This window comes from Schistocerca americana, chromosome 3 (genome assembly GCF_021461395.2).
Source record: "Schistocerca americana isolate TAMUIC-IGC-003095 chromosome 3, iqSchAmer2.1, whole genome shotgun sequence".
Lineage (NCBI taxonomy): Eukaryota > Metazoa > Arthropoda > Insecta > Orthoptera > Acrididae > Schistocerca > Schistocerca americana.
In genome coordinates, this window is record NC_060121.1 from 871668010 (window position 1) to 871681670 (window position 13661).

Below are 13661 nucleotides of genomic sequence, written 5' to 3' on the forward strand. Positions count from 1 at the left end.
CGCTATCCCTTATTGCTGTATCTATAGCATTAGAGAACTTCAAACGTATCTCGTCATTCCTTAGTACTTCCGTATCCCACTTCTTTGCGTATTGATTCTTCCTGACTAATGTCTTGAACTTCAGCGTACTCTTCATCACTACTATATTGTGATCTGAGTGTATATCTGCTCCTGGGTACGCCTTACAATCCAGTATCTGATTTCGGAATCTCTGTCTGACCATGATGTAATCTAATTGAAATCTTCCCGTATATCCCGGCCTTTTCCTAGTATACCCCCTCCTCTTGAACAGGGTATTCGCTATTACTAGCTGAAACTTGTTACAGAACTCAATTAGTCTTTCTCCTCTTTCATTCCTTGTCCCAAGCCCATATTCTCCTGTAAGCTACTCTTCTACTCCTTCCCCTACAACTGCATTCCAGTCGCCCATGACTATTAGATTTTCGTCCCCCTTTACATACTGCATTACTCTTTCAGTATCCTCATACACTTTCTCTATCTGTTCATCTTCAGCTTGCGACGTCGGCATGTATACCTGAACTATCGTTGTCAGTGTTGGTCTGCTGTCGATTCTGATTAGAACAACCCGGTCACTGAACTGTTCACAGTAACACACCCTCTGCCCTACCTTCCTATTCATAATGAATCCTACACCTGTTATACCATTGTCTGCTGCTGTTGATATTACCCGATACTCATCTGACCAGAAATCCTTGTCTTCCTTCCACTTCACTTCACTGACCCCTACTATATCTAGATTGAGCCTTTGCATTTCCCTTTTCAGATTTTCTAGTTTCCCTACCACATTCAAGCTTCTGACATTCCACGCCCCGACTCGTAGAACGTTATCCTTTCGTAGATACCATATTTACTCGAGTCTAAGCCGCACTAGAATCTAAGCCGCACCTGAAAAATGAGACTCGAAATCAAGGAAAAAAAATTCCCAAATCTAAGCCGCACCTGAAATTTGAGACTCGAAATTCAAGGGGAGAGAAAAGTTTTAGGCCGCATCTCCAAATCGAAACAAAGTTGGTCCACTGTAATATGAGACAATTTAGGTCGAACGAATGACGATACAGCTACAGTAGTTTGGTTCGAGTCGTAAGCTTAGCAGTTAAGCTTTACCAGGTAGCCATTGCTATGCGTCAGGCGCTCCGTCCGTATTTATACGGGTACCCTTCCTTTTTCACGTGCTTCGTCTGGTTTGAATTGATTGCTTATTTTTCTTTGATCTGATAAGCGCAGTTTTCTTTGTTATAGGTGTTTACGTCACTCTACGCTGAAAATGCATTACTGTACTGTGTCATGCATTGTTTGTCGTTCTCTGATACTGCGTGTTTACGGCCTGTCGCGGCTAGCGGCATGGCTTGCTTTTGTGCGGGCCACCGCCGCTTTTTTTTTTTTTAAAAAAAGGAGGGGGGGGGGGGGAGAGAGAGAGAGAGAGAGAGAGAGAGAGAGAGAGAGGAATCGTCTCATTAGCGAAACAATGGCAAGAGACTGCTACTTGTTGTTACTTACACTGCTGCTTTCTTTGATAATGATCAACAAGAACCAAATAATAGCTGCGTATGATAGAAGATGTTCTGAACGAGAGTTTAGCGAAAATTTTTCTCCGTTTGAAAATCTTTGCAGGCGCCTCTTTAGTACATTACATTCTGCACAGAAATTAGAGTCATCTTAGATTTAAAAATCTAGTCAATTGCCTCGCTTCATTTCTGACTGTATCACTGTTTAGCATAAGAATAATACGAATATAAACATGACATGATATGTATATTCTTCTGTGTTTGCTGTTGTCTCACTCTAGTTTTGTGGTTTATCACGCAGACAGGATTTAAATGAGATAGCAGCAAACACGAAACAATACATGGCAAAATGTTTATATTCGTATTATTCTTATGGTGACGAGAATACTGCACGTGATTCACAATTTATAAAAGTTACTATTGGCAACCATCTCTTCTCACAGATAGGAAAAAATTCAGAATGTAGAGTTGGCTATATTGACAAACATCCTAAACATTCTTGCCAGTCGGGTTTTTAGTACATTGAAATGCTGCTACATTCGAAGATGAACAATAAGGAATTTGTATTTACTTCGTTGGATAATGTATGAAAATGCAGTAGTCGAAACTCGGCGTGGAGAAAAAAAGCTTGTCTTCCACCTTTTTTTTTTTTAAATTTATTTACTGACGCAGAGGTTGTGGCACCAGTATTTATCTTTGTGCCTACAAAGCATGTCTGTGTAGCGCTACATATATTCGACGGCAGAACTAAGTTGTGGCGGCACCCACCGAGATTTTTAAGAACTTCCGCTTGCCTTGCACTCGATTCTAAGCCGCAGGCGGTTTTTTGGTTTACAAAAACTGGAAAAAAGTGCGGCTTAGATTTGAGTAAATACGGTAAGTCGTCCACATAAATCAAGAAGAGTAGTGGACCTAAGATTGAGCCCTGTGGTACACCATATCTTGTTCGTAATTCCCTAGAAAGAAAGGAGTTGTTTCTTGTTTTATTCATTTTGTTGAATTCATACTGAAGTGATACCTTCTGCCTGCGGTTTTTTAGATATGAACACAACCAGTTATGTGCTACACCTCTTACTCCTCGTCTTTCTAATGTTTCGAGCAGAATGTTATGGTCCAGGACGTCGAAGGCTTTTGATAGATCTAGAAAAATACCTGCGGCTAATTTATGTTGATCAAGGGATTTTAAAATGCAGTCTAAGAATTCGAAAATTCCTGTCTGTGTAGATTTAAACTTTCTGAAACCATGTTGTTGTACTGTAAGAGGTGCATATTTATTTATGAAACTTAAAAAAGCCTGTCGTAGAAGAGTTTTTCTAGAATTTTTGAGAAGGAACTTAACTGTGACACGGGTCGGTAGTTTGATATTTTTTCAGAATAACCTTTTTTTAGCAGTGTTGAAACTTTTGCTATTTTAAAAATATCTGGGAATACACCAGTTTTTAAAGAGAGGTTGAAAATTTTTGCCAAGGGGTTTGCTATGTGGTGAGCACATGCTTTTAATATGAAATCAGGTACTTCATCAAGACCACTTGACATTTTATTGCTTAATGATTTAATTTTATGTACAATTTCATTGGGGTTTGTTTCATACACATACATAGAAGCACTGAAGGTCACTGACTTGGAGAAACTTGGGACTGGTCCTTGACAGTGTACTTGAATGAGGTCTTCAGCTAGTGAGGTGAAGTATTCATTGAATTTTTCCACAACTGAATTTGGGTCTGTGACTTTTGAGCCTTCTAGTGTTAATGATACATTCTTTTTCTTTGGCACTGAACTACAAGTTTCTTTCTTTATAACTCTCCACGTGGATCTCATTTTGTTAGATGAGTTTCTTATCAAATTGTCATTCCACATAATTTTTACCTCTGTGACTACTCTACCATAGATCCTTTTGTAGGCTTTTGAATACTCTGCGAATTCTTGGGTTACTCTTTATTTCTTACAAGAGTACTGCAGAAATCTGTTTCTCTCACTGGAAATTTTTATGCCTTTAGTTACCCATTGCTTATTATTGTTAGGTTTTACTGTTTTTACTACTTTTGGAAATGCTACATTAACATAGTGAAGAAAGATGCTCTGAAAACTCATGTACATGCTATCAACATTGTTCTGAGTTGCGATGCTTTCCCAGTTCTCCTTCGCCAGTAAGAGATTAAAAATTCTAATGTTATCTTCAGAAAAGGTTCTTTTTTCAACTACTTTTCTGGATTTGCTACTACTTATTGGCATTTCTATACACAGCAGCTGTGCCTCATGATCACTATAACCCATGCTCAGTACTCTGCTTGTGAATCTGTAAGTTGTTTCTGAGATGAATATTTGGTCAATAATGGAATTTGTGCATTCTGTTAATCTTGTTGGACAGTGTAATGTGGGGATCATATTGAATGTGTTGGTCATATTTATCAATGCATCTCTGCTGCTGCTCTCTTTTGAAAAATCGACATTGAAATCCCCACAAAGCACTATCTTCATATTTAGTGTACTGATCTTGTTCAGCAGAACCTCTAGTTTATTCATGAAGACTGACAGGTTTCCACTTGGTGCTCTATATATGTTAATAACTATGAAATTAAGCTCTGACATTTTGGTAATTGAGTCAATATAACTTTTACTGACATCACAGAACTTTATTTGTTCTTTCACAAAGATAGCAGAGCCACCATGTTTAGAAAATTCTCGGCTAAAATGACTTGCTAATCTACACTCCTGGAAATGGAAAAAGGAACACATTGACACCGGTGTGTCAGACCCACCATACTTGCTCCGGACACTGCGAGAGGGCTGTACAAGCAATGATCACACGCACGGCACAGCGGACACACCAGGAACCGCGGTGTTGGCCGTCGAATGGCGCTAGCTGCGCAGCATTTGTGCACCGCCGCCGTCAGTGTCAGCCAGTTTGCCGTGGCATACGGAGCTCCATCGCAGTCTTTAACACTGGTAGCATGCCGCGACAGCACTCCTGGAAATGGAAAAAGGAACACATTGACACCGGTGTGTCAGACCCACCATACTTGCTCCGGACACTGCGAGAGGGCTGTACAAGCAATGATCACACGCACGGCACAGCGGACACACCAGGAACCGCGGTGTTGGCCGTCGAATGGCGCTAGCTGCGCAGCATTTGTGCACCGCCGCCGTCAGTGTCAGCCAGTTTGCCGTGGCATACGGAGCTCCATCGCAGTCTTTAACACTGGTAGCATGCCGCGACAGCGTGGACGTGAACCGTATGTGCAGTTGACGGACTTTGAGCGAGGGCGTATAGTGGGCATGCGGGAGGCCGGGTGGACGTACCGCCGAATTGCTCAACACGTGGGGCGTGAGGTCTCCACAGTACATCGATGTTGTCGCCAGTGGTCGGCGGAAGGTGCACGTGCCCGTCGACCTGGGACCGGACCGCAGCGACGCACGGATGCACGCCAAGACCGTAGGATCCTACGCAGTGCCGTAGGGGACCGCACCGCCACTTCCCAGCAAATTAGGGACACTGTTGCTCCTGGGGTATCGGCGAGGACCATTCGCAACCTTCTCCATGAAGCTGGGCTACGGTCCCGCACACCGTTAGGCCGTCTTCCGCTCACGCCCCAACATCGTGCAGCCCGCCTCCAGTGGTGTCGCGACAGGCATGAATGGAGGGACGAATGGAGACGTGTCGTCTTCAGCGATGAGAGTCGCTTCTGCCTTGGTGCCAATGATGGTCGTATGCGTGTTTGGCGCCATGCAGGTGAGCGCCACAATCAGGACTGCATACGACCGAGGCACACAGGGCCAACACCCGGCATCATGGTGTGGGGAGCGATCTCCTACAGTGGCCGTACACCACTGGTGATCGTCGAGGGGACACTGAATAGTGCACGGTACATCCAAACCGTCATCGAACCCATCGTTCTACCATTCCTAGACCGGCAAGGGAACTTGCTGTTCCAACAGGACAATGCACGTCTGCATGTATCCCGTGCCACCCAACGTGCTCTAGAAGGTGTAAGTCAACTACCCTGGCCAGCAAGATCTCCGGATCTGTCCCCCATTGAGCATGTTTGGGACTGAATGAAGCGTCGTCTCACGCGGTCTGCATGTCCAGCACGAACGCTGGTCCAACTGAGGCACCAGGTGGAAATGGCATGGCAAGCCGTTCCACAGGACTACAACCAGCATCTCTACGATCATCTCCATGGGAGAATAGCAGCCTGCATTGCTGCGAAAGGTGGATATACACTGCACTAGTGCCGACATTGTGCATGCTCTGTTGCCTGTGTCTATGTGCCTGTGGTTCTGTCAGTGTGATCATGTGATGTATCTGACCCCAGGAATGTGTCAATAAAGTTTCCCCTTCCTGGGACAATGAATTCACGGTGTTCTTATTTCAATTTCCAGGAGTGTATATCCTGAGAGTGACGTTAATTTTATTTCGTCATTTTGTAACCAATGTTCAGTAATGCAAATTATGTGTATGTTTAGTGCATACTGGAGTAGTGCTTCCAACATGGAAATTTTATTTGTGAGTGACTGAACGTTATGGTGTAGTATAGCAAAATCTGGGTACTTAGTAACTTTAGTTGAAACGGTTTCTGATTCTTTATCTAATGGCATTTCTAATACAGCACTTACCCTAAAAATTTTCTGTATCTTTCTTGTGTGTGGCTTCTGTTCACTGGTGGCATTCAGCAGGTGAGTTAACTTCTGGAGCTTGTATAAGTTTTTGCTTCATCCACATCTGTCCTCTTCGGTTTAAACCATTTCGTAATTTTCGTTTGGCTGACGACTTGATAGATATTACAAGTAGCTAACTGGGCCATTCAGTGACCACAAGTAACCCCAGACAGTGGGTTAAAAATCTGCACATAAAAAATATTAGAAATGAAATCTTAGCAGAACTACAGTTCATATGTCTTCTTTTAAAATTTATACCGTATTTACTCGAATCTAAGCCGCACCTGAAAAATGAGACTCGAAATCAAGGGGAAAAAAAATTTCCAGAATCTAAGCCGCACCTGAAATTTGAGACTCGAAATTCAAGGGGAGAGAAAAGTTTTAGGCCGCACCTCCAAATCGAAACAAAGCTGGCCCATTGTAATATGAGGCACAATTTAGGTCGAATGAATGACGATACAACTACAGTAGTTTGGTTCGAGTCGTAAGCTTAGCAGTTAAGCTTTACCAGGTAGCCAAAAATGCTCCGTCTGTATTTATACGGGTACCCTACCTTTTTCACGTACTTCATCTGGTCTGAATTGATTGCTTATTTTTCTTTGATCTTATAAGTGCCGTTCTCTTTGTTATAGATGTTCACGTCACTCTAAGCTGAAAATGCAATATTGTACTGTGTCATGCATTGTTTGTCGCATTCTGATAATGAGTGTTCACGGCCTATCGCTGCTCGCAGCATGGCTTGCTTTTGAGTGCGCTACCGCCGTTTACAGTTTTTTTTAAAAAGAGAGGAATCGTTTCATTAGCGAAACAATTGCGAGAGACTGCTATCTGTTGTTACACTGCTGCTTTCTTTGATAATGATCAACAAGAACCAAAGAATAGACTGCTTATGATAGGAGATGTTCTGAACGAGAGTTTAGCGAAAATTTTTCTCCGTTTGAAAATCTTTTCAGACGCCTCTTTTGTACATTACATTCTGTACAGAAATTAGAGTCATCATAGATTTAAAAATCTAGTCAACTGCTGTGCTTCATTTCTGACTGTATCACTATTAGGCATAAGAAAAATACGAATATAAACATGACATGATATGTAAGTTCTTTCGCGTTTGCTGTTGCCTCACACTAGTTTCGTAGTTTATTAGGCAGACAGGGTTTAAATGAGATAGCAGCAAACACGAAAGAATACATGGCAAAATTTTCATATTATTCTTATGGTGAAGAGAATACTGCGTGTGATTCACAATTCATAAAAGTTCCTATTAGCAACCATCTCTTCTCACAGGTAGGAAAAAGTTCAGAACGTAGAGTTGGCCATATTGACAAACAGCCCAAATAGTCTTGCCATTCAGATTTTCGTAGTACATTGAAGTGCTGCTACATTTGAATGTGAGCAATACGGAATTTGTATTTACTTCGTTAGATAATGTATGAAAATGCAGTGGTCAAAACTTGGCGCAGAGAAAAAAGTTTGTCTTCCACCTTCTTTTTAAAATTTGTTTGCTGACGCAGAGGTTTTGGCACCAGTATTTATCTTTGTTCATGCAAAGCATGCCTGTGTAGTGCTACATGTATTCGACGGCAGAAGTTAGTTGTGACGGCACCTACCAACATTTTTCAGAACTTCCGCTTACTTTGCACTCGATTCTAAGCTGCAGGTGGTTTTTTGGATTACAAAAACTGGAAAAAAAGTGCGGCTTAGATTCGAGTAAATACGGTACTTATATGAACTGGCCATATGAAAATCCCCATGTAAAATATTTGCATAAAGTGTATTCCACATTTGCACAAAATATCCAAAAGTTAAAGTTTTAATAAAAATTAGTCATCATCATCTTAAGTGATGTCCTTTTTTGGGTAAACAAAGATTACATTTTAAGATAGATATCACTTTGTACAAGTCCTGTCTCGCCAAAAAATTAAAAAAAAAAAATGCTTATGAGTTGCAAAAAGTTAAATTACACTACACATTGCAGTTCATTTTTTTAGACAGAAAATTTCACTTGCTCATTGTTTAGTATTTTTCACAAGCACTTTCACACTTTTAATGAGCTTTTATGCATTTTCTCACCAATTTGTCCACGCCTTTAACAGGTCCAAGTGGCAGTTGGTAAGGAAATGCACTGCTATCAGTTTCCTTGGAGGTGGTTCACCTCCACCACAGTACATAAAAAAATTAGAAAAAATAACCTACTTTAGTACATTTACTTTTACTTCTAACTTAAGTCTAAGGAAAAAAAATATTTTAACGCTAATGGCAAATGATAAGTCATTACATCACAGATAAATACATAGTTCTCATAACATTACAATAATTAGCACTAAATTTGACTATAGCACGAAAGGTGTGAACTAGAAAACATTTTAAATCAAGTGCACATCACATGACGAAACCTTACTCTAAGTCATAACTAACTGAAACTGGTTAAACTTGAAAGACTTTTGTTTCTTTCCCATTTGCAAAATAGCAAAAACTCAAGATGTGCAGTAGCATAGATTTGCTAATCATTACATTATGAAAAAAGAATAGAATCACCATTACATAACTTAATTAATAGTCAAATCTAACTCAAGGGGATGGATGTTGTACCAAAACATTGTCCTATGTCTTCACTGAACTCTGAGCAGTATTCTCTTTCAATTAGAAAATTAAACCCTCACAAAATGTTACCAAATAGTTGACCTGTCAGAAATATTCACATCAACCTAGCACCACAGTTATCAGTTAATCAGCAAAATTACTTTTCTTCATTCCAGTATTACCACTTTAAGCTCATAATTCCTCAGAACACAAATAGAAGTTTTCAGATAATGTATAGATCCGATATGACTTGTAAATATTGCTCTTTCTGTTAATCTCTCATTCCCAACTACAATGTCATGGATTGCACAATATACACAGTACCCATTGTCACCTACTTCACAAATAGATCCTCAATACAGTTACCCCACATTTGTTTGTATACAGTTATCTTTTGCATAATCATATCTGTCAGCTCCATTATTTTACTTACCTTTCTCACTTAATTAACTAGTGGAATGCATTCTCAAAAAAAATGTCCATACTGCAGAGACAGACTCCCTAATCATTAAAACCCTAACATTATTCATTATTTTATTATTATTTCATTATGTAATAAATAAATACCTGCTCTGCTTATCCAATGCAAAACAGACTCTACTGAAAAACACTCCACAGTAACAAATCCCTATGCTAAGGCAAACTTAACTCCCTTTACTGATTAGACAAAATTATCACATAGAAACACTTTTATTTCACTGTATTCCATCAAATTAATATTCTATCCTGAAGGGTGATATACATACAAATCTTGCTTATTCTTTCCACACATTACTCCAGGCAACTATGATTAAAGTTGTAATTCCTTAATGTTAGAAAAGGCTGTACCATGACACACTTCTATGCGTAGATAGTTATCTCCATATACTGACTGCACTGAAAACAAACGCTTGTACTGTTCCACAATTAATATTAAGGCTTGGTAGCCAAGATGGTTTTTACTGCATATTGCCTCCGCTGCTGCGCCAATGAGCTGATTACTTCAGATGTTAATTATAGTTTTCAGGTAATATGCACCTTCTCCTCCATATATACTGACCCCTTTCATTTTCAGTTTACCTTACCTTTTTGTTTGACAGAAATTCTTTAATCATGGTACCAATTTACTTTCTTTCATCCTCTTATGACTCTACTACTTATAACTAACACAAGATAACACTGAGAAACTGTTTCTAACATATCCCTATACTAAAGTATCCTACTGAACAAAATCACGTGAAAGTCAAGGATAGAATATTTCTGATTCACTTATAAACTACAGATAGGATAGTAGAAGAGTTTGACTGCCTCAGGAAACATGAAGAATGAGACAGACAACTGGGGTAAGCATTATCGCCACATAATGAATCCAACACAGAATGCTGTACCCCCTATTTGCTTGTAGGTCTTACTTCTGGTTCAATGCTGATATTTTGAATTACCAAGAAATTGCACTCCCACAGCTGTCCTGCCAATTCCACAGTTAATAGTACCTCTTGTTTCACACTCTTTGGTAGCTTACCAGTAGCACCAACAATTTATATACCCTCTGTGAAATGCCATTCAAGTCACTACCCCTGCCCAGTAAACACTTAACATGTATCCCTTGTACCCTTGCTGTTATTACAGGGTGCCACACTTCATTTTCACTTACCACATGATCTTCTTCATACAACAAATCCTCATTAATCCTTTCCCTGAAAAAACTATCATCCTGCTTATCAACATGGTTTTCAGATACAGTCAAATGACAGATAGCATAGTCCTCTTCCTCATTACCACTCTCAAACTCTTAACTCTTCATTGGGCCTAATATTATCTTCCTTTATTCTTTCTTACCACATGACCAGTTATAAATTTAAATACCTTGTCCTTGGATACGTCATTGCCATCATCATTACAACTGCTGTCAGAATCGGACCCACTTTCACTTTCCCTATGCTTTAGATTTTATACCTCTTCTATCTTTTTCTCCATTTCCAGCAATTTGGAATCTACATTTTCATTTACTTTGACCAGTTTTTCCTCTACCACTACTGCACACTTGGTTTCTACCTCTGTTCCTAAATCACTTTTAATTGGATCATTTTGGTTCTCAAGTTTAACCCTGTTTTCAGCAAAAAATTTCCTGGCAGCTTTGACTTCATCTTTACACTGTTTTTCAGAAGCCTCCACCCTCCTACTATAGTCATCACAAAGCTTCTCTCTCTCTTCTGCACATTTACTACACATTAATGTTAATTTCTCAATAGTATTCTGCTCTACTTTCTTTATCTTTTCATCACAATCTTTAACTACTGCTTCAATCTTCTTATTTAATTCTGGAAGATTAGAGCTGACTACCTTAATCTCCTTTTTAATTTCTTTCTTCAGTTCATCCTTTAAGTTAACCATGGCAGTTCTAATGCTATCAGTTTCTTTTTCCACCCTGATAATGTCTTCTTTCATGCTACTAATGTCTTCTTTTGTACACATAGTCTACTACATATAATTTGCATTAACATCACTCCCACTTTTCCATGTGCCATAAACTTTTGCCCTTGCTGATTTTCGCTACTAGGTTCCTCCTCCTTAACCTTAACAATCTCATTCACTTTAGTACTCTTTTTCTCCATTTCGCTCACATCACAATACAATATATGTGATGCTTTTATCATTCCATCTACAATAGGCCTTTCATCCCCATCATTCAAAGTTACATTCTTGTTTGATTTATAATCACTATCGTCTACAGAACCAGTCCCACTTAGGTCTTTCTGATCATTTAACAACTTAACCTCTACAGCTTTGTTCTCAGTCACACTGTCTTGTTTGTTAAAGCCACTCATTATGTATAACTTAAAACAACTTTTGCTATGAAATTACCTTATTCTCATTCACTCATCTTCTGCTGCTCTGCGGTTGTCATCTCGATCTGTACAGCTGTGGCAAGGTGAGGCGTCTTGTCAGCTGTGTCCACCTGCGTGCTGATAGGCTGCTCCTGTACTCAGTGGCTACTTCCGTAGGACCCACTCGCTGATTGGTTGCTGTTATACTGTGGCTGTGAAACCCATGCGCTGATTGGTTGTTGCACCGCTGTTGAGTTCACTGTTTAAAGTTCACGAGTCCTATTTTATTGTGCTTACATACAATAGTCCCCACACGGGCCACCAAATGTGATGTTCACTCGCTTTATTTTTTTGTTGATTGTCATTGGTGTCAACGTACTGCGTTGCTACACTGGCTGAAAAATGGGGTTTGTAATTTTGACACCGACTTCTTTAAATAATGTTGCCAACAAGTGCACAGTTGCGTTTCACAGTTTTTTACTTATCACTGTTTTCATCTCCTTTCACTATCTGAATAATTTCTGTTATCTCACCATACATTTCTTCAATCTCTTCTTCATCTGTGGAGCTAGTTGGCATATATACTTGTACTACTGTGGTAGATGTGGGCTTTGTGTCTATCTTGGCTACAATAATGCGTTCACCATGCTGTTTGTAGTAGCTTACCTGCACTGTGATTTTTTTATTCATTATTAAGCCTACTCCTGCATTACCCCCATTTGATTTTGTATTTATAACCCTGTATTCACCTGACCAAAAGTCTTGTTCCTCCTGCCACCAAACTTCACCAATTCCCACTATGTCTGACTTTAATCTGTCCATTTGCCTTTTTAAATTTTGTAATCTACCTGCCCGATTAAGGGATCTGACATTCCATGCTCCGTTTCACAGAACACCAGTTTTGTTCCTCCTGATAAGTGTGAATCATCTTAATTCACACAGGACGTGAATTTATGTGAGGTGTGTTAATAGGACACACATATTTTGATCATGTCTATATTATTTAGATGTGCAATTCCTACAATTTTGTACATACCTTCATAAAGATGGAAAATCTTGCTTGTTTCCTTGTTTAATTGTGAGCTAGGATGAAAGACTTTTACTAGCACCACGTCATTCAGTTTAAAATTTGGGGTGCTTGCTTTTAAATTGTGTTCTCACACTCGACATTGGGCTTATTGTTTTAAATTCCTCTCTATCTTTCCTTATAAATTGCTAATTATTATCTCTTTTATTTATTGCCAAGAGAAGAACTTTAACATTGGTGGAAAGCAGAGAAAAAAGGGACAGACTCTGAGTAATGTAAAGCAATAGAGAATAGTAACAAAGAAAAACAGCACAGGGTTGTGAGATGGAAGAGAAGCCAATAGGCAAAATCAAACAACAGAAAGTCCACGATGGAATAACAATATGAAAAGGAGAGAATGCCAGTCACAACAAAGAGAAGGCATTGAGTCACAACAGGCACAATGAGAAAGAATGATAGAAATATTTCAGACTTCAAAGTCCTCCTTCAGAAGTAGAAAGTACACACACACACACACACACACACACACACACACACACACACACACACACACACACTGACCATTGTCTCCAGATGACAAAGCCTGTGGCCAGGTCATGGCGCCCAGAGACAGTAGCCATGGTTTTGTCAGTTGTTGGCCTTTGTCTCAAAGCTGCAATATTTCTATCAATCTTTTTCATTTTGCCCATCTGCAACCCAGTGCCTCCTCTTTGTGGTGAGCAGCTTCTTACCTGAGTTTTGTGTGCTATTTGAAACATTGTTACCTTATTCACACTGATTTTTTAAACATAGTGAGCCCGCTATTCATACAATTTCTGTTGATTATTTGAACTGCTTTTTACTAGACATCAAAAACCGAAGACATGCCTATCCCATTGAAAGAAGATGAAGGTGAAGAAACTGAGCACTCTGCAGTATGTAAAGGGCACAAAGATGGTGAAAGTTGTCCACCAGAATGGTATCATGGCACTGGAGTGTGGACAGGAATTGAAGTGGAAGGACACTGGTCAGTATCTTATTTTAAGGATTTTTCAACTACATCAATATAATTATTCTGCAGTTCAC

At 39.6% G+C, this 13661-nt stretch overlaps 1 protein-coding gene across 2 annotated transcripts in view; it reads left to right on the forward strand.

Moving 5' to 3' along the window:
- The window catches only part of LOC124606872 (DNA polymerase subunit gamma-1, mitochondrial), a 145329-nt gene that overhangs the window by 64042 nt on the left and 67626 nt on the right, over nucleotides 1-13661 (forward strand). For both annotated transcript variants that reach the window (XM_047138960.1, XM_047138961.1), the window contains exon 7: nucleotides 13442-13602. In XM_047138960.1, coding sequence (XP_046994916.1) covers nucleotides 13442-13602 — 161 coding nt within the window. The remainder of the gene's footprint in view (nucleotides 1-13441; nucleotides 13603-13661) is intronic.